The 22,745-nt window shown below is 40.6% G+C and overlaps 1 protein-coding gene across 5 annotated transcripts in view; it reads right to left on the reverse strand.

The window, feature by feature from the left end:
• Nucleotides 1-22,745, reverse strand: part of LOC105499412 (GC-rich promoter binding protein 1) — an 88,262-nt gene that overhangs the window by 38,387 nt on the left and 27,130 nt on the right. For 4 of the 5 annotated variants that reach the window (XM_011771971.2, XM_011771970.2, XM_011771968.2 and 1 more), the window contains exon 3: nucleotides 12,775-12,894. The exons of the other annotated variant lie outside the window; for it this stretch is intronic. In XM_011771971.2, coding sequence (XP_011770273.1) covers nucleotides 12,775-12,837 — 63 coding nt within the window. In that variant the 5' untranslated portion in view covers nucleotides 12,838-12,894. The remainder of the gene's footprint in view (nucleotides 1-12,774; nucleotides 12,895-22,745) is intronic. 5 annotated transcript variants of the gene reach the window in all.

A 22,745-nucleotide genomic window follows, 5' to 3' on the forward strand; every position in this document is an offset into this window, starting at 1 on the left:
TAGCTTAGTTCAGAAACATGAACGATGTCTCAAAGTAACTGGAGCCTCAGTTGCTACACATGTCGTAACTATTCAGGTATCTGGATAAGCATATGAATTGTTATCGATCATAATGAAACAAGGTTGTATGGATCTGAGTGTTCAAATGCAGATTCAGGAGCTGCCATTGATGGCATCAGGAATAGCAGGATAGTTGACTGCCCACGTCCACATGAATTTTTCCAAGTTCAAAGTATGTGGACAGAGGTGGCAAATCTAGCAGTGTGTCAGTGTCAACTCCTCCAGCTACTGTTTGACTCAGGCAGTGATGCTGGTTCAGCGTACAGAGAGGGCATTAATTGTTCACCTTTCTGCACCTCCTTGGGTAACATGTTCCTCAAGTGTTGGGGTATGTTTGCTCTCCTCCACCGCCATGAAATTGGTTAGTCTTGTGTCTAAGCAATCTTAATTCTTACTTTGTAGGATCTGTTGTTTTTTCTTTTTGTTTTTTATGGACAGTTAATTGTTCACAGACATCAGTTTTCTTTCCTTTTTTTTTTTGAGACGGAGTCTCGCTATCTCCCAGGCTGGAGTGCAGTGGAGCGATCTCTGCTCACTGCAAGCTCCGCCTCCCGGCTTCACGCCATTCTCCTGCCTCAGCCTCCTGAGTAGCTGGGAGTACAGGCGCCCGCCACCACGCCTGGCTAATTTTTTGTATTTTTAGTAGAGACAGGGTTTCACCATGTTAGCCAGGATGGTCTCGATCTCCTGACCTCGTGATCCATCTACCTCAGCCTCCTAAAGTGCTGGGATTACAGGTGTAAGCCACTGCTCCCGGCCAAATAATACCAGTTTTCTATCTTCCTTTTTAGTACTACTGTATTTCTTACTCATATTTTACCGTGCTGGCTATATGTCAGTCTTTAAAGTACAAGAGCTGTGACTTCACTTAAGAAAAAAAGAAAATCTCCTACTTGAACCTAGACTTTTCACCTGGGGGGGTAAGATGTTAATGAGATGGGGGCATTTTTATGTAATTTGTAGTGATCCACTGTGTCCCCTACCTTGGTCCTCAATGGATTCTGTAGGGGGAGACTAGGTGAGCAGTTCACTCAAGCAAATGGTCATTGTCTTCATGATCTAGGATGTCAACCCAAGAGAATCTAGTAAGTTAGAATTACTTAGATTCCATTTTGGCCACATTATCACCCTGGGGTATGGCCCGGACTTTACTCTTAGAGGAAAGCAATGTCATGTCCAAGGACGGTCAGGTCATAATCCCAAATTTTAAAACTATAAACTGGGTACGGTGGCTCTTGCCTATAATCCCAGTGCTTTGGGAGGCCATGAGTTCAAGACCAGTCTTGGCAACATAGCAAGACCCCATCTCTACAAAAAAACTAGCTGGGCATGGTGGTGTGCACCTTTAGTCCCAGCTACTTGGAAGGCTGACTAGAGATGATCACTTGAGGACGGGCACGGTGGCTCATGTCTGTAATCCCAGCACTTTGGGAGGCTGAGGCAGGTGGATCCTCTGAGGTCAGGAGCTCAAGATCAGCCTGACCAATATGGTGAAATCCCGTCTCTACTAAAAATACAAAAATTAGTGGGGCGTGGTGGCGTGTGACTGTAGTCCCAGCTACTTGGGAGGTTGGAACAGAAATGCTTGAACCTGGGAGGCAAAGGTTGCAGTGAGCCGAGATTGTGCCACTGCACTCCAGCCTGGGCAAGAGAGAGAGACTTAGTCTCAAAAAAAACACAAAAATAAAAAAAAAAAAGAGGATCACTTGTGCCCAGGAGTTCCAGGTTGCACCAAGCTATGATCACGCCACTGTACTCCAGCCTGGGCCATAGTCTGAGACCCTGTCTCTAGAAAAAAAAATTTTAATTAAAAATATAATTTTAAAAATATATATATAATTAAAATGTCTACATTCTCACAATTTCTCATTTATTTTATACCAATTATACCCAGGAAGTGACTATGAAGAGGTTTTAGTTATGCTGTATTCAATGACCAAACAGCCTCACGGAGGTGTGAGGAGGTAAGGAAGGTAGAGTTTTAACTTGTTTTGAGCTGAATTTTGAGGATGTTCTTCTAGTACTTCACAATACCAGATGTCTATGGATGGTAGAGAGCATGGAATGTCCACTGATTATACTGAATATTGACCCTGCAAGGCATTCTTGAAAAAGTTTCAACCATAGTAAGGTACCATTGATAGCACCAAGAATTGGAGCTCATCTGACAAACTTCTGGCAAGAGTATAAAGAAAATAGTTATAGAGGCCGGGCATGTTGGCTCACACCTGTAATCCCAGCACTTTGGGAGGCCGAGGTGGGAGGATCAGGGGGTCAGGAGACAGAGACCATCCTGGCTAACACAGTGAAACCTGTCTCTACTAAAAACACAAAAAATTAGCTGGGCATGGTGGCACACGAGTGTAGTCCTGGCTACTCAGGAAGCCAAGGCAGGAAAATCACTTGAACCTGGGAGGCAGAGGTTGCAGTGAGCCAAGATCGTGCCACTGCACTCCAGCCTGGGCGACAGAGTGAGACTCTGTCTCAAAAAAAAAAAAAAAGAAAAAGAAAAAAAGAAAATAGTTACAGATAGCATATGGAGTAAAAATTAGACCACCACAAGGGAAAGAATGTGGCAATATCTAATCAAGTCCCAGCAATTTTACTTCTAACTATAGCTTAGAGTACTGCTATTCATAACGTAGTCCACAGACAGGCAGCATCAGCATCACTTGGAGGTTTATTAGAATTTGGGACCCTACCAAAGACCTACTGAATCAGAAACTTAATTTTAACAAAATCCCAGGTTGTCTTAATACCTATAAAAAGTTTTGAGAAGCAGTAGCCTTAAAAATTCTTACACATATGGACAAGGAGAAATTACAAAAGCATTCAATGCAGTACTGTCATAGCCAAAAGTTATAAACAATCTAAGGCTAAATAGACAAACAAAATGTGGTGAGTGGACACAAAATAGAATATTAGTCAACGTTCAAGATAACTACACTAAACCTATAGATATCAACATGAAAAAAATTTCAGACATAATGAATATAAAACATGTAGACATTTAAATAATCATTTATGTAAATTTTAAAACATATAATACTATCTATTGGCATTTACACATATAGTAATAAGAATATGCATTGAGAATACCCGTGGGAAAAAAATAAAAATGGAAACAGGATTGTGAATAGTGGACTCTGTATATGTAATACTCTTATTTCCAAAAAGAAATATAAAGCAAATATAGTGAAATGTTTAAGATATAACTATGTTGAGTGGTAAAATTTTTTTTTTTTTGAGACAGAGTCTCGCTCTGTTGCCCAGACTGGAGTGCAGTGGTACGATTTCTGGCTCACTGCAATCTCTTCCTCCCGGGTTTGAGTGATTCTCCTGCCTCAGCCTCCTGAGTAGCTGGGATTTACAGGCACGTACCATCATGCCCAGCTAATTTTTGTATTTTTAGTAGAGACAGGGTTTCACCATGTTGGCCAGGCTGCTCTTGAACTCCTGACCTCAGCTGATCCGCCTGCCTCAGCCTCCCAAAGTGCTGGGATTACAGGCATGAGCTACCTACCATACCTGGCCTAAATTTTTTTGTTTGTTTGAGACAGGGTTTTACTCTGTTGTCCAGCTCTACTAGCACACTCATAGCTCAATGCAGCCTCAAACAACTTCTGGGCTCAAGTGATCCTACTGCCTTAGCCTCCAGAGTAGCTGGGACTACAGGTGCAAGCCACCATGCCTGGCTAATCATTTTTAATTATTTTGTATAGACGAGATCTCATCAGGTTGCCAAGACTGGTCTTGAATTTCTACCCTCAAGCGATCCTCCTACCTCAGCCTCCCAAAGCACTGAGATTACAGAAGCGAACCATTGCACCTGGCCTACTTAATTACCAGGGTGGTTAGTAAGTGTTTACTTACTTCTTTGTACATTTAAATACTTCATTAAAACCTTCTACATAGTGTAGAACTATGTACAACTGGGTACAGTAGTGTGCACCTATAGTCCCAGCTACTCAGGAAGCTGAGGCAGGAGCATCACTCGAGGCCAGGAGTTCAAGACCAGCCAACACAGTGAGACCCTGTCTCTAAGGGGGAAAAATTTTAAGGAAATTTTTAAAATATCAAACAAGCTGTAGAAAAACATTTGCAATATAAATGGCATCTGCTTAGTTCTGGGGTGCCATACGAAAAAAAATTTTAAATAAAAAATATAGTCAAACATAACCCAATATGAAAGGAGCTATAAGTCACTAAGAAATAGACTACATAAGCAATTCTGAGAAAAAATTTCTAACATAAAAATATGCTCAATCGTAATTAAGTGATGCAAATCAAAACAAAGTATTATCTTTTCATCTAATTTCACAAAAACGTAAAAATGAAAACATCCAGTATCTCCGAGACTGAAAAGCTGCCTCCCTTCCCATAAAACTGTAACGGGATTATAAGTAGATGAGAACTTTTTGGAGAGGAGTTAAGCATTATCTACCAAAATATACACACCTTCTGACCCAGCAATTCTGCTAGAAATTTACCTTACCATTATATTCAAGAAATGCCCAGGTATTTCTACAGTCTAATCCATTAATAGGTAATTACATAATTCACGTAGATCCACTCAACAAAAGTTTATACAGCCAAAAGAGATGAATTTCCTATGACTGACTATAGGAAGATACTAGAGATGGTATCCTTGAAAAAAAGGGAAAAAACAATTATTTCATGTTTCTCCAAACTGGGATAAAAACATATTTTGGTGTATGCATAAAAGTATCCTATTATTTCTCTTCTGAAACCTAGTCTACTATCCTAATAATCACGAAAAGAAAGTTATTAAACGGATGAATTTTAAAGTCTGATACATACGGCTTCCTATTCCAGCTCTAGTACGTCTCAGCAAATTAATCTCAACCTGAGTTCCCTCATCTGTAAATGGTGGGGCAGGGGGAGATAAGAGTGTCTACCATCTTAAGATTTTTGTTACCTTTATATAAAGTGTTTTATTACAACAAGTAAAGCAGAGCCCATCTCCATCCATTTCCTCTTACACTGCCTTTATTTCTGGACTGTTTTTAAAAATAGTTTTAAGGCCAGGTACAGTCGCTCAAGCCTATAATCCCAGCACTGATTTCAAGACCAGCCTGGGCAACATAGTGAGACCCTGTCTCTAGAAAAATTAAAAAAATAAAAATAAAAATAAAAAAATTTTTTAAAAAGTTTCATTTAAAATTTTCTCTAAATCCCAGAATACCTAAATAAACAATAAACCAAAAAAATCTACACAGTAAACCTTCTCCATAGAAGTTTCAATGAACTCTGCCTATGTGCCTTCAGAACAGCAAAAATCAAAATAAAAGTTTCAATGAACTCGACTAGCAGTCTGATTGAATTTTCTGATCCTTTCAGCCTAAAAGTATAAATAGCCTACATTTTCATCGCAAGCTGACATTGCTTACGTTGTCAAAGGAAAGTTTTGGTACAGTAATACTAATCTTTTTAACACTGCCATAAAAGAATCAAAAAATATTACTATTATACACTAGTTATAGAGATAACTACAGATTATTGAATACAGATATGAAAATGTATTCATCATAGTAAAGTTCCACCATAACACATTTATTTTGTTTAAAAAGAAAAAAATTCTCCAACTTTGTTTCTATTTCATACCATTCATCTACCCTTTTAATACCACAGCCCTGAAATCTTTCATCAAACAATTACGAAGATACAGCATCCTGTTTACAGGGATTGTTTTGTCATCCTTCCTAGCATAACAAACAGAATTTGCTAGTTATCTAAGTTTTTCAGTATCTGTTCAACATTCATTCAGTAATACTTTCAAACTGCTGGTCAGGACCTATTAACAAATGATGAGATCAGTCACAATTAGCATTTTTTAATGGAATTTTTAAAAAACCAGAAAACTACAGAAGAAAACATTAGTGTGCCATAGATATATGAAATTTATTTGTTATATCTACGTGGAAATGAAAAGAGTGTGTAAAATATCCTTCTCACTACAGGTCACAACTAACACTCCAAAAGTCACTGCCCTAAATAAGAGAGTTATACTCAGCCACATGCAGTTTAAATTTTTACCACATGATGGGGCTAAAGTTCTACACATTTCAAAACTACTGCCACACAGTTCTGAAAACATTTTTACCCTTAATTCAAATCTTCATGTCATCTTTTCAAACAAAAAATAAATACTGTCATTTACTTTAAATAGAGAATGCAATACTAAATGTATGTTCCACTTACTCAGAACAATATTAAAAAGAGAAAAATGATGTGGGTAAACAAAAGACAATGGCAGAAAACAAGAGGTTAATTACAAATAGAATTCATAAATGAGGATCTGACAGAGGGAAGAATAAGACAGAGAAGGTATAATAAAAGTATCACTAGAAGGTATTTTGTTTGTCAAAACCACTATAGGCAAAGAAACAAATCTCAAATACTGCTAGGTGAGAGTTTAAATTGGGTGGGGTGCAGTGGCTCATGCCTGTAATCCCAGCACTTTGGGAGGCCAAGTCAGGTGGATCACCTGAGGTCAGGAGTTTGAGGCCAGCCTGGACAATATGGTGAAACCCCATCTCCACTAAAAATATAAAAATCAGGTGGGTGTGTTGGCAGGAACCTATAATCCCAACTACTCAGGAGGCTGAGGCAGGAGAATCGTTTGAACCCGGGAGGCGGGGGTTGCAGTGAGCAGAGATCACACGACTGCATTCCAGCTTGGGTGACACGAGTGAGACTCCATCTCAAAAAACAAAAACAAAAACAAGTTTAAATTGTCAACTATTTTCTAAAGCTAATTTTCAATTAGAAGAATTCAGAATTTAGAATTGGCATTCCAAATTCTAAAAATCAAAATCATCATCATTATGAGGGCCTATACAAATTAATCCAGAGTCACGTCCCAAAAAGCATTAAGAATTTCAATGCATGATAACAATTATCAGCCAGGCTCAATGGCTCACATCTGTAATCACATTTTGGGAGGCTAAGACGGAAGGATCTCCTGAGCTCAGCAGTTCAAGACCAGCCTGGGCGAGATAGTGAGACCCTGTCTCTATTTTTTTAATTTTTTAAAGTACCAATCTTAACTTCAAGTTAACATTTAAATGAAGACAAAAAATATTTACAAGTTTTTTTTTTTAATGTTTTGTTTATTCCAGATTTTTTTTTTTTTTTTTGAGACAGGGTCTCACTCTTGTTGCCCAGGCACGATCTCAGCTCACCACAACCTCCACCTTCCGGGTTCAAGCAATTCTTCTGCCTGAAGCCTCCCAAGTAGCTAGGATTACAGGCATGCGCCACCAAGCCCAGCTAATTTTGTATTTTTAGTAGAGACGGGGTTTTTCCACAATGGTCAGGCTGGTCTCAAATTGACCTCAGGTGATCCGCCTGCTTCGGCCTCCCAAAGTGCTGGGATTACAGGCATGAGCCACCGCACCCGGCCCAGATGCTAATTTTTATTACTGTGCTTTATGTTAGCTATGAAATCGCTTAAAAATTACAAGAAGTCTTACATTTATTTCAGAGAAAGTGACAAAAAAAGGAAAAGTAAACAAAGACAAAAGCAGGAAACCCATATGCATCCAGGCAGGACTGGGGAAAATGCTGACTTAAAAGACAAATGAGAGCAGCTCGGCTGGGATGAATTCCAGGGACCCACACAAGAATGAGAAGGTGGCAGTCAGTAACAACTAGTGATTTCAGTGGCTTAATCAATAGAGGTCTCCATTCCCCAACAATTTCAAGTACCTTTTTTTTTATTTTAATTATTTGTTTTGTGTGTGTGTGTGTTTGTTTGAGACAGTCTCACTCTGTCATCCTTGTTTGTTTGTTTGTTTGAGACAGAGTCTCACTCTGTCACCCAGGCTGGAGTGTAGTGGTGGGATCTGGGCTCACTGCAACCTCTGCCTCCCGGGTTCAAGTGATTCTCCTCCCTCAGCCTCGCCTCCTGAGTAGCTGGGACTACAGGTACGTGCTACCACACTTGGCCAATTTTTGTATTTTTAGTAGAGACGGGGTTTCACCATGTTGGCCAGGCTGGTCTCGAACTACTGACCTCAGGTGAACCACTAGCCTTGGCCTCCTAAAATGCTGAGATTATAGGCGTGAGCCACCACACCCGGCCTCAAGTCCCTTTTTTACAGTCAATGAAATTTTTACTCATTTTACAGAATTCCAAAATGAGTCCTATAGAAAGACCGCAGAATAGCAGATGCATCCTGGATTCCAATCTAGGCTCACACTAATCAGCAATGTGAAGGCAATTCAACTAACCTTCCAAAATCTGTATAAGGTTTAGATGATCACTAAGATCCATCTTCAAACCCCAAAATTACAATCTATAGGAAAATTCTGTAATTTCAATGTATCTTTTTCAACACATATGGCAAATTTATTAAGACCTGGTAAGTCCTTATGGGAGAAGAAAATTCCAAATTATAAAATTGTTTCCGGGCCGAGTGTGGTGGCTCATGCCTGTTACCCAGCACTCTGGAAGGTAGAGGCAGGCGGATCACTTGAGGTGAAACCAAGTTATCAGGTCCCTGTGATAACTCAAGTTTATGTTAATGGTCACTTAGACTGGGGACCCCCAACAGTCTCAGCATAGGGCAACAGCAAAAATCAAGTGATTAGAGAGTATGAACTTTCAGCCCCACCCACAGACCAACAATTGCTGAACACATGAAACTGCTGGGAGGGTAGTATACCCAGACAGGACATCGAAGCTCCACACACCACCTCTCCATACCTCACCATTATCAATCTATTCACCTGTATCCTTTATAATAAATCAGCAAATGTGTTCCCCTGAATTCTTTGAGCCATCCTAGGAAATGGTTCAGACCCGACGGGGGTGGTTGCAGAAACCCTGCTTTGTAACCAGTGAGAAGTACTGGTGACTGGGACTGGCTATTGGCATCTGAAGTGAAGGCAGTCTTGTGGGACTGAACACTCAACCTGTGGGATCTGACACTATCCCAAGCAGACAGTGTCAGAACTGAAATGCATTATAGTATACCCAGGTAGTGTCTGCTAGAAAACTGCTTTGAGGGGGAGAATCCAAAATATGTGGTTATAGAAGTGTTCTGTGTTGAGAGTAGAAAGGAAAAATAGTTTTTTGTTTTGTTTTATTTTGTTTTCTTTTACACAGATCTTAGAGTCTAGAAAAGCCATAACACCTAAAGGAATTACTTTCCATCAAAATGAACACAACTTGGCTGAACCAAAAGTATACATTACTATAAAAAATTTCATAAGTGATAAGAAATTAACTAGTATTCATGAGAAAGATATTTTTAAATAAACTCTTAAATCTGTGTGAAAATTTTCATTTATTTACTTTTGTAGAGAGGCAGGGTTTCACCATGTTGCCCAGGCTGCTCTCAAACTCCTGGCCTCAAGAGATTCTCCAGCCTCAGCGCCCCCATAGTGCTGGGATTACAGGTGTGAGCCACCACGTCTGGCCCAAGAGAATCAACGTGCTTTTTCTGAAAATGGTTATATTCTTAATTATACCAGCTCTTTGCATTTGCATTGTCTCATTATTTAGAGGCAAGTATTTAGACAGTTACAGGTGGATCTTTGACCACTTACAGTTTTGTGTGTGTGTGTGTTTTGAGACAGCATTTCACTGTTCTTGCCCAGGCTGGAGTGCAACGGCACAACCTCCGTCTCCCAGTTCAAGCGATTCTCAGCCTGGATTAAGGCATGCAACACCAAACCCTGCTAATTTTGTATTTTTAGTAAAGACGGGGTTTCTCCATGTTGGTCAGATTGCTCTCAAACTCCTGACCTCAGGTGATCCACCCGCCTCAGCCTCCCAAAGTGCTGGGATTGTAGGCGTGAGCCACTGCACCCGGGCCGTAGTTGTTTTATGTCTACACACTAGATCGTGCTGGAAGAAAGGCCCATCAAAAAGCTCCCCTAACACAATAACTTGACCAAAAAATGTGTATTATGACTTTTTGTCAGAATATGCCGCTATTTTCCACTTTGCAGACTATTAAATCACTATCTTTTTTTTACATAATCTATCAAAAAAGCCCATTTCTAGCATCTGCTTCAAAAATTTATTCTTAGCACATCTTAAAAACAATTTTAATAATTTGCAATCTCCTTGAATGTCTGTAAATGTATCTGTAAAAAACTATTCTATTTTTATTTATATAAGTTAAATGAACATTCCTTAGTGAGTCCTAATGTATAATGATATTGCAAAGTTCACATTATTCCTGAAATTTTAGTCATGAGCCATTCGAAAGTCGTATTTATGTGGGGAAAAAAAAGGGTTCCAGATATACGAAAAGGCTTTGAAAAAATGTTTATAAGGAAAAAGCAGGTTATCAGAAGAATAGTACAGAAACACAAAGTTTTCAGATTTTCTTGAATAAATGTTTCTTCATTTGCTATGTGCCCTTAGAATAATTTTCACACTTTTAGTGTTTTGTTTTGTTTTGTTTTGTTTTTAAGACAGAGTCTCGCTCCTTCACCCAGGCTGGACTGCAGTGGCGCGATCTCAGCTCCCTGCAACCTCATGCCACCCCACCTGGCTAATTTTTGTATTTTTAGTAGAGACGGGGTTTGGCCATGTTGGCTAGGCTGGTCTTGAATTCTTGACCTCAAGTGATCTGCCCGCCTGTGCCTCCCAAAGTGCTGGGATTACAGGTGTGAGCCACCACACCCAGCCACAGTGTTTTGTTTTTTAATTGTTTTTCCCAGTTATACTTGTTCAAACTAAAACTCAATTATTTAAGAGTCCGCAGCACTTGAGCTACAACCAACTACCCCTCCTGCATCCAATCTGGGCAGCTATAATCAAGAGAAGACAGGTTTCTTCCCCCGTCTCATCTCCTAAACAAGGGGTACACCTTACTGGGAGAGGCAGACTGCCAACATTTCTCACCCGCTCCAACTCGAATTGAAGAAGTTAAATTCCTGATAACTCCAGTCAAGAAATCTGAGGCTCCTTTATTCCACCCAACCCCCACTCACAGAATGAAGGCTCTAACCCAGGTTCATCAGCCCAAGAAAACTGAGCCCTAATTGCTCTTGCTCCAGCTATCTAACAGGGCAGTAGTTTCACTCTGGAAAAACAAATTGAGAAGATTCAGGCTATTGCTCCACCTAGCATGAGGAGTAATGACTCAAAGATTTTGCCAAGGGTAAGAAGCAATCTCTCAAAGGAACTAACTTTATTCAACACTAACAGCCCTCTCAGAAACAATGGAAATACTGGTAGTAATAAGAGGCTGGTAGCTCCTCTCCATGAAGAGCAATAAGCTGAATCACAGGCCAGTTAGTTCTGAATGAATCTGAGAAAGAGATACGTTAAGGAGAGCCCTACTACGGTCAGAACCAACCTCAGGAGGCTGGGCCTCAAAACTACACCTGCCATAACTAAATTGGATCAGAGCATGGATCATAATGTAGGCCCCCACAGGCATTAATGAAAACAATAGAGCAATTAGCTGGGAATTAATGGAGCCTGACAGATGGGTTTGATACCAAATGAGACAAACAGTTTTACAGAAAGATGGGGAAAGACACAGAGAACTCAGATAAATCGTCCTCATCCCAAAGTGACTGTGCACAAACGCTTTTCTCTGCACCTCAATGATTTTACTTTCCCTCATAGAAAAAGGAGATCAATATTTAAAATGAGTACAGCAGGGACTAAGAATAATTCTAAATCACCACATTCATGGAATTATGAACAAATTACATAATGTTCAGAAAAGCACTTTGCAAACTGAAGTACACCACGTCTGGTGGGTATCATTATGAACAAGTCAACCTATGTAACAGTAAAAAACAGTATAGAAAAAGATGCTCTGTTCAACATATCTGACTAGTAAGAATTAAAATTTTTGAAACTGATTACTACAAAAGACAACTTTGAAATAAATGGCTTAGTGCACTGATGGTATAATAAAAACTGACTTGTTAACTAATAGAACAGGCAGGGCATGGTGGCGCATGCCTGTAATCCCAGCAATTTGGGAGACCGAGGCAGGCAGATCACTTGACGTCAGGCATTAGAGACCATCCTAGCGAACATGGCAAAAACCTCACCTCTACTATTAATAAAAATATAGAAATTAGTCAGGCATAGTGACCCACCCCTGTAATCCCAAATACTCAGGAGGCTGAGGCAGAAGAATCGCTTGAACCCAGGAAGCGTAGGCTACAATAAGCCAAGATCATGCCACTGCAATCCAGCCTGGGTGACAGAGCAACGCTCCGTCTCAAAAAAAAAAAAAAAAAAAAATTAATACAGCCAACAAATTAGATAACTTAGATGGTAATATAAACGTTTTGGGTTTTTGTTTTTGTTTAGTTTTGAGACAGTTTTGCTCTTGTTGCCCAGGCTGGAATGCAATGGTGCGATCTTGGCTCACCACAACCTCCACCTCCTGGGTTCAAGCAATTCTCCTGCCACAGTCTCTTGAGTAAATGGGATTACAGGCATGCACTACCACGCCTAGCTAATTTTGTATTTTCAGTAGAGACAGGGTTTCTCCATGTTGGTCAGGCTGGTCTCGAACTCCCGACCTCAGGTGATCCACCCACCTCGGCCTCCCAAAGTGCTGAGATTACAAGGGGTGAGCCACCATGCCCGGCCACAAATGTACTTCTCTGCAAAGATATTATTACTTCTCCATGACTTAATTACATCTGTGTAAAAAACGAATGCAAGAGAAGCAGACAGAAAGAGAGATGCAGAAAGAATACCTTTGTTGATGATGGTGGAGTAGGGAAATTAAGCCAGGCTGGAGCAAAGTCATGCTGCGCCATTTAGGTCCAGTCTCTCCAACTCAGTGAAACAAGGCTTCAACACCTCATGGCAAGTCCCTGTCATATAAAAATGGAAGGAATTAGACCTGCAGCTCCTGGCCAAAATTTATCGCCTTTATATTACAATGATCTTACTACTTACTACTATAGGATTCTATTTATAATGAAAATCCAGAAAAGACAAAACTACGGTGATAGAAAATAGATCAACTTGGAAGGGGGATGACTGCAAGAAACAAGAGGGAATTTTCTGGGTAACTGAGTATTATCTTGATTACGGTGGTTATTACTACAGTACACATTTGTCAAACCTCAAATTATAAACTTAAAACTGATTTTTTCATAAAGTATACCTCAGTATAGCTTTTTTAAAAAAATCAAATAGATAACTAGACATCAAGTGTTTCCTGACATAACCCAAAATGAAATACGGAGTACCATCTATGACATAGTCTTGTGCCCACCTAAAATAAAATTAGAAATCTGATTTAACTACCAATTAGCAGGACATTCAAGATGGAGAACAAGTTAAAGGACATCTGGGGGAAGTAATAAGTCAAATCCAGATCATGGGATAATTTAAAGGTTAAATGAGCTGGTTTCTACAACAAACAGTGGCTTTTAATGGGCAGATGAACTAAGAATCCTTTATGTGAACAAATCAACCTTAAAAAAAAAGAAAGAAAGAAAATTATGAAACAATCAAAACTTTGAACACAAGCTGGATATTATTAAATGGCACTAAGGAATAATCACTTTAGATGTGATAATGGTATGGTGGTTATGTTTTAGAAGGAAGACAGGCCAGGCGCAGTGGCTCATGCCTGTCATCCCAGCACTCTGGGAAGCCAAGGTGGGAGATCACCTGAAGTCAGGAGTTCGGAACCAGCCTAGACAACATGGTGAAACCCCATCTCTACTAAAATAAAAAATTAGCTGGGCATGATGGCGGGTGCCTGTAATCCCAGCTACTTGAGAGGCTGAGGCGGGAAAATCACTTGAACCTGGGAGGCAGAGGTTGCAGTGAGCTGAGATCATGCCACTGCACTCCAGCCTGGGCAACAGAGCAAGGCTCCCTCTCAAAATAATAATAAATAAAAAAGACATATACTCAAATCTTTACAACTAAATTGATGATACATCTGGACTGTTTTTAAACCAGGGAATGGGCCTGGCACAGTGGCTCACGTCTATAATCCCACCACTTTGTGGTGCTGAGGTGGGCAGGTGGATCACTTGAGGTCAGGAGTTCAAGACCAGCCTGGCCAGCATAGAGAAACCTGTCTCTACCAAAAATACAAAAAAAAATTAGCCAGGTGTGGTGGCATGCGCCTGTAATCCCAACTGCTCAGGAGGCTGAGGCAAGAGAATTGCTTGAACCTGGCCCGGGAGATAGAGATTGCAGTGAGCCGAGACAGTCACTGCACTCCAGCCTGTGCAACAAAAGCAAAACTGTCTCAAAAAAGAAAAGAAAAGAAAAGAAAGGTTAAGAGTAACCAGATATAAAAAGCAAATACAACTAGTTAAAACTGACAATGTAAGCGAAAATGTTTAAATGCTCATATTGGCTGAGGGAGAAAAACTCTGATACAACTTGAAAACCTTAAGAGGAATTCCAATAAAACACTCATGAAACAAAATACAGGTTTTGAGACTGTCTAACCAAAATATAGTGCACATCACAAAAATCCAGGTATTCAGAATCCTATTTATTTCTATTTGCATTAAATTTCAAAGTCTTGTGGAATAACAATGAAAACTAACGTGTTTTAAAATTTATAAAAGATTTTTTTCTTTTAACATGAAGTTAAATGCTAAATGGTGCTTTGTGATACACACTTTTCCAACAACTCTGTTGAAAACTCTTAAAATTGTAGTTTCAGTAACTCAGTGGGAATGAAAAGCTTGTACCAAATAAAAATTCGTAAGAAACTTCAGAGAACTGAACCAAAAACTGGCAGGGCTCACGCCTACAAAAAAATTTTAAAAATAGCTGAGTGTGGTGGTCTATGCCTGTAGTTTCAGCTACTAGGGAGCCTGAGGGAAGAGGATTGCTTGAGACCAGAAGTTTGAGGCTGCAGTGAGCTATGATCATGCCACTGTACTTCAGCCCAGGTGACAGAGAAGATCCTATCTTAAAAAATAGAAGTTAACTCATGTTCTGAAAAAAGCTTTAAAAAAAAAAAAAAAAAAGCAGTATTGTTATGGCAGTTACACAAGTATATAAAGGTTAATTAAAGTTTCACAAGTTCCACACCACTCATCTTAACTGCATTGTGCCATCTGATTTTGTCTCATCTTCCTTTCCCTGTGTATGTTATGGGTTGAACTGTGTCCCCCCAACCAATAAGACGTATGTTGAAGTCATAGCCCCCAATACCTTAAATGTAGCAATATTTGAAGATAAGGTCTTTAAAGAAGTGACTAACTGCAAATGAGGCAATTAGAGTGGGTTCTATTCCTACAAGACTGTGCCCTTATAAGAAATTTGGACACATGCACAGATAAAAGGACCATGTGAAGAGGCAGCAAGCAGACAGTCATTTGCAAACCAAGGAGAGAGGTCTCAGAAGCAATCAACCCTCTGCTGATGCCTCTATCCTGAACTTATAACTCCCAAAACTGAGAAAATAATTTTCTGTTGTTTAAGCCACCCAGTCTGCAGTATGCCCTAGTAAACTAATGGCAGCCGTAGTAAACTAATACAAACAACTTTAGAAATAGACCAACTAAAATGTTTATGTATTATTTCCTTTACACATACACAACCACCAAGTACATACAGAAGACAACTACCCTCCCCCCCAAAAAAGGCAAATCAACAGTCCTACTAACAATCCAGGAGTCAGCATTCCACAACTCATTAGAAATCTTCCACTGGCCCCCCACTGGTAAATTTGACTGGCTTAAGAAAAAACTATTTTTTAAGAAATCTACTGGATTCTGTTATATGTGAAGGTCCCACGTGGACATAAAGAGTTTAAGATACACAAACAGGTCTGGCACGGTAGATCCCGCCTGTAATACCAGCACTTTGGGAGGCCGAGACGGGCAGATCATGAGGTCAGGAGATCAAGACCATCCTGGCTAACATGGTGAAACCCCATCTCTACTAAAAATACAAAAAAATTAGCCGGGCGTGGTGGTGAGCGCCCGTAGTCCCAGCTACTCCAGTGGCCGAGGCAGGAGAATGGAGTGAACCTGGGAGGCGGAGCTTGCAGTGAACCGAGATTGCGCCACTGCACTCCAGCCTGGGCTACAGAGCGGGGCTACAGAGCAAGACTCTGTCTCAAAAAAAAAAAAAAAAAAAAAAAAAAAAGATACACAAACACTGCTAGTATGAAAACCCTAATTTTTTTTTCTCTGTCACCAAATTTACAATTTATTCACGACATCCATGTAGAATACAAATTTCCCCAGGAGAAAGCTGGTTCTGAAAAAAATAAAACCTAAGTGTACATCTTTAAGTGCACATGCCTGACTTTAATTTTTTAAAAAAGATTATTCTTCAGACTGAAAAATAATACACTTTGGCAAAAAATACACAAATAGATGAAACTTTTTCTCTTTTTTGTTATGTTTTATTTCTGACCCTACCAAATTTGTGCTGTTTTCAAAGAAAAACTTACTCAAATTGATTCCGTCAGAATAACAAACTTAGTCTTTAAAATGATTTCGGAAAACTTTAAGCTTTAAAATCACAAAGACCATCAAAAACACCCAAAATCAACCAATAGCTAAGGAATTCTAACTACAACCAGAGTAGAGTAAAAATCCTCAACAAAATACCAGTAAACCAAATCTAGCAGCATATAAAAAGGATCAAACACCGTACAAAGTAGTATTTTCCCAGGAATGCAAGAGTGACTCAACATACAAAAATCAATCAAAAATACACCACACTAATAACATGAAAGAAAAATACCAAATGATCATCTTAATTGATGCAGAAAAAGCATTTGACAAAATCTAGCACCCTTTAATTATAAAAATACTCAACAAACTGGAAACAAGAAGGAAACTTGCTCAACCTGATAAACAGCATCTATTAAAAAAAAACCCACAGCAAAGCATCCTCAACTGTGAAAGACTGAAAGCTTTCCCCTTAAGATCAGGAACAAGACAAGAATGCCCTGCTTTCACAAGCTCTATTCAACACTGTAGCAGATGTTCTAACCATAGTAACTAGGCAAGAAGAGAAATGAAAGCCATCCTGAGCCAGCACAGTGCAAAGCACCTTTAGTCCCAGATACGTGGGAGCCTGGGACAGGAGAAGTGCTAGAGCCCCGCAGTTCGAGGCTGTAGAGTACTATAACGGCACCTGTGAAAAGCACTACACTGCAGCCTGGGGAACATAGTGAGACAGCGCAAATTTTTTTAAAAGCATCCAAATTGGAAGGAAGAAGTAAAATTATTCCTATTCACACATTACATGATCTTATACAAATTCTAAAGAGTCCAAAAAATATGTATTAGAGCTAATTAAATTCAGAAAACCTGCAAGATACAAGACCAACACACAAAAATAGCTGTGTGTATATACACTATTAACAATCCAAAAAAGAAATTAAGAAAACTCAATTTGCAGTAAAATCCAAAAGCATAAAATACCTATAATAAACATAATGAAGAAAATGTGACACTTGTACACCAAAAACTATTAAGACAATGCTGAAAGAAATGTTAAAAGACCTAAACAGACATTCCTGGCCGGGCACAGTGGCTCAAGCCTGTAATCCCAGCACTTTGGGAGGCTGAGGCAGGTGGGTCACGTGAGATCAGGAGTTTGAGACAAGGCTGACCAACATGGTGAAACCCCATCTCTACTAAAACAAACAAACAAACAAAAAAATTAGCTGGGTGTGGACGCAGGCGCCTGTAATCCCAGCTACTTGGAAGGCTGAGGTAGGAGAATCGCTAGAACCCAGGAGGCGGCGGTTGCAGTGAGCCGAGATCACGCCATTGCACTCCAGCCTGGGAGACAGGGCGAGACTCTGCGTCTCAAAAAAAAAAGAAAAAGAAAAAGACAAGACAGACAGCCCTGAGGAATGGGAAACTTAACATTGTTAAGACAGCAATACTACCCAATCATCATCTACAGATTCAACGCAATCTCTATTAAAATTCCAACACTCAGCCAGGCACAGTGGTTCACGCCTATAATCCCAGCACTTTGGGAGGACGAGGGGAGGAGACTGCTTGAGCTCAGTGGCTCAGAACCAGCCTGGGCAACATGGCGAACCTCGTCTCTACCAAAAATAAAAAAATTAGCCAGGCATGGTGGCTCGTACCTGTGGTCCCAGCTACTTCGGACAATGAGGCGGAAGGATCGCTTGAGCCCGGAAGCAGAGGATGCAGTGAGCCAAGATCACACCACTGCACTCCAGCCTGAGCGACAAAGTGAGACCCTATTGATACGGAAGGAGAAAAGGAAGTGCTGGGAAGAAAAGGGCATGATCCCTGGCTAGGGCTCCACCTCCATGAGATCCCTGGCTAGGGCTTCACCCCCCTGAGAAAGAGTAACACCACACTGATATGGAAGTGGGCAGACAAGTGCTGGAAAGGGAAGGGCATGGTCCCTTGCTAGGGCTCCATCCCCGGGTCTGTGCCCACGGCATTTCTGTTTTCCTGCCCAAATGCTGCATTTCCCAAGACCACTCTGCCAGTCACACCCCCAACGTGTGCCTATAAAACCCTCCGAGACTAGTAGGCAGACATACAAGTGGCTGGACGTCATTAAGAGAGACATATCGGCAAAAGAACACACAAACAGCTGGACGTCGAGGGGAGCATGCCAGTGGAAGACCACACGTCAGTGGAAGACCACATGCCGGTGGAAGACCACACTGACAGAGAGCGGGCTGGCAGGCCATCGACCAGTGGAAGGGCTCGAAGTTTCGCTGAGTTTGGCAGGTGCAGTCAGAGGAGAGCCCAGGTCGCTGAGCTGCAGGACTCCAGGAGAAAACCACCCTCCCACTCCATCTCCCTCCTGGCTTCCCATCCATCTGCTGAAAACTTCCACTCAATAAAACCTTGCACTCATTCTCCAAGCCCAAGTGTGATTCGATTCTTCCCATACAGCAAGGCAAGAAAGCCCTCTGCCCTTGCGATAAAGCAGGGCATCTAACTGAGCTAATACAAGCCGCCTACGGATGGCTAGACTGAAAGGGCACCCTGTAACACATGCCCACTGAGGCTTCAGGAACTGTAAACATTCACCCCAGGTGCTGTAGTGGGGTCGGAGTCCCACAGCCTGCCCTGTCTGCATGCTCTGCATAGAGATTTGAGCAGCGGGGTGCCAAAGAAGCAAGCCACACCCCCATCACACGCCCTGCAAGGGGGATAAGAGAACTTTTCCATAAGTTTCACTATTTCAAAAAAGAAAAAGTCCAACACACTCTTTCGTGCAGAAATAGAAAAGGCCATTCTCAATTTCCTTTGGAAGTGCAAGGGGCCCTAAACATCCAAAAACAATGCAGAAAAAGAATAAAGTTACAGAACTCACACTTCCCTATTTCGAAACTTACTGCAAAGTAATAGTGAGCTGGCCATTTGTAGATCTTCTTAGGAAAAATATTCAAGTCCTTTGCCCATTTTGATTATTTATTTTTTGAGACGAAGTCTCACTCTATCACCCAGGCTGGAGTACAGTGGCACTACCATGACTCAATGCAGCCTCCACCGCCTGGGTGCAAACAACCCTACCACCTCAGCCTCCCAAGTGGCTCAGAATATAGGCATGCCCCAACACACCCAACTAATTTTAAAAATATTTTTCATAGAGATGGGGTCTCACTATGTTGCCCAGGTTGGTATCCAACTCCTGGAATCAAACAATCCTCCCACCTCGGCCATAGTGATCAAAGCAGTGTACTACGGCCTAAGAACAGACATATAAACCAAAAATAAGCCCACACATCTATACCCAAGTTATTTTCAACAACACTGCTAAGATCATTCAATACGGAACTGTCTTTTCAAAAAACAGACTGGGACAACTAAATAGCCACTGGACCCCCCCTACCCAAACCACATACAAAAATAAACTCAGCTGGGTGCAGTAGCTCACGTCTGTAATCTCAGCACTTTGGGAGGCCAAAGCAAGTGGATCGCTTGAGGTCAGGAGTTCAAGACCAGCCTGGCCAACATGGCAAAATCCAACATGGCACGGTGGTAGGTGCCTGTAATCCCAGCTCCTTGGGAGGCTGAGGCAGGACAATAGCTTGAACCCAGGAGGCAGAGGTTGCAATGAGCTGGAATCGCACCACTACACTCCAGCCTGGGTAACAGAGCAAGACTCTGTCTCAAAAATAAATAAAATAAACTCAAAATAAAGCAAATACCTAAATATAAAAGCAAAAACTATAAAACTCTTAGAACAGGGAGATATAGCTTCTTGACCTTGGATTTAGCAATGAATTCTTAAATATGACACCAAAACCAAGAGTATTAAAAAAAAAAAAAAAAAAAACTTCATGAACATTTAAAACACGTGCAAAGAATATTATCTATAAAGTAAAAAGACAACTGACAGAATAGAAGAAAATATATGCACCTCATATCTAATAAGGTCTAGTATCCAGAATACATAAAGAATTCTTCCAACTCAACAACAAAAAGACAACTCAATTTTAAAATGTACAAAGGACCAAACGCAGTGGCTTGTGCCTGTAATCCCAGCACTGTGGGAGGCCAAGGCAGGAGGATCACTTGACCCAGGAGTTTCAGACTAACCTGGGCAACAGAGTCCTCATCTCTACAAAAAATTTTTTAAAACTTAGCCAGGTGTGGTGGGGCACACCTGTATTCCCAGCCACTCAAGAGGCTGAGGTTGGAGGACTGCCTGTGACCAGGAGGTGAGGACTACAGTGAGCCTTGATAGTGCCAGTGCACTATAGCCTGGGGAGCAGAACAAGATCCTGTCTCAAAAATAAATAAATAAAATAAGTAACAAAATAAAAATGGGCAAAGTACTTGAATATTTTCCCAAGATAAACAAATGACCAATAAGCACATAAAATATACTGAATATCATTAGGGAAATGCAAACCAAAACCACAATGAAATACTACTTTGCTCCCACTAAAATGGCTATACTCAAAAAAAGAAAAAAACAGAAAATAAATGTTACCAAAGACATGGAAAAACTAGAACCCCTGTATATTGTTGGCGTGAAGGTAAAAGGGTTCAACAACTATAAAAGTTTGGCAATTCCTTAAAAAGTCAAACACACGATTACCACATGACTCAGCAATACCATTACTAGGTATATATACAGAAGAACTGAAAAAGGGTGCTCAAATTCTTGTACACCAGTGTTCAAAACAGCACTACTCACAGTAGCCAAAAGGAAGAAACACCCCAAACGTCCATCAATAGAAAATGAACAAAATGTGGCATATACAATGAAATCGTAACGATAAAAAGGAATGAATTACTAATACATGCTGAGTATAAACATCAAAAACAAAGAGAAGCCAGACACAAAAGATCACGTTGTATGCCTCAAGTTGTAAGAAGTATCCATAACAGGTAAATTCATAAAGGCAAAAAGCAGATTAGTGGCCGGGCGCGGTGGCTCAAGCCTGTAATCCCAGCACTTTGGGAGGCCGAGACGGGCGGATCACGAGTTCAGGAGATCGAGACCATCATGGCTAACACGGTGAAACCCCGTCTCTACTAAAATACAAAAAAAATTAGCCGGGCGAGGTGGCGGGCGCCTGTACTCCCAGCTACTCGGGAGGCTGAGGCAGGAGAATGGCGTGAACCCGGGAGGCGGGGCTTGCAGTGAGCTGAGATCCGGCCACTGCACTCCAGCCTGGGCAACAGAGCTAGACTCCGTCTCAAAAAAAAAAAAAAAAAAAAAAAAAAAAAAAAAAAAAAAAAAAAAAAAGCAGATTAGTGTTACCAGAGACTGTTGGGAGGGTGGAATGGGGGTGACTGCTTAGAGACAGTTCTCTTTCGGGTTGATGAAAACATTCCAGAACTTGACAGAGGTGGAGGTTTGAAAACACTATGAATGTACTAAATGCCAATGAATTGTATACTTTAAATGATTAACTTTATGTGATGTTATTTTTACTTTAATAAAAATAAGTAGAGTACTATATTATAATCTCTTGAATAAATTAAAAAATCGTAAGTCCAGATAAATACAAATAAACGAATGTAAATTTAAGAAAGAGGCTTTTCTATAATTTCTAAGTACCTCATCCCCCCAAAAAATTAACTGCAGCTTTGCAGTGAAATAGCCTGGCAAATGTGCCCTTAATTGACACATCAACATCAGTGACAGAACGAACTGATAGTGTGCCTGAACAAGCGCCACTTACTTCCGTAATATTCTAGACCAAATAACCTGAATCTAAACATAAGAAAAGCCAAACCTGAGAGACATACTAATAAAACTGCCCCCAAATTTTCAAAAGTGTCAGGTTTAAATTCAAGGAAAATAATTTTTAAAAACCAATCAAGTCAGGCAAAGTGGCTCATGCCTACAATCCCAGCACTTTGGGAGGCCCAGGTCGGGGGATCGCCTGAGCTCAGGAGTGTGAGACCAACCTGGTCAACGTGGCAAAATCCAATCTCTACCAAAAAAATACAAAAATTAGCCAGGTGTGGTGGTGCAGGCCTGTTGTCCCAGCTACTCAGGAGGCTGAGGCGGGAGGATGGTTTGGGCCTGGGAAGTGGAAGTTGCAGTGAGCCAAGACTCAAGATTCAACCACTGTACTTCAGCCTGGGCAACAGAGCCAGACTGACCAAAAAAAAAAAAGGTGTAAAACATATTTATTCTATTTTTGAGTCATGGTTTTAACTTTAAAAAACTATGACATTTTTATTCCACTGAACTGTTTGCTTCGGTTTTAACATAACGAAACTTTATTAATATTTAGTAGACATCTACTGCA

Source organism: Macaca nemestrina, chromosome 6 (genome assembly GCF_043159975.1).
Source record: "Macaca nemestrina isolate mMacNem1 chromosome 6, mMacNem.hap1, whole genome shotgun sequence".
In the NCBI taxonomy this organism is placed as follows: domain Eukaryota; kingdom Metazoa; phylum Chordata; class Mammalia; order Primates; family Cercopithecidae; genus Macaca; species Macaca nemestrina.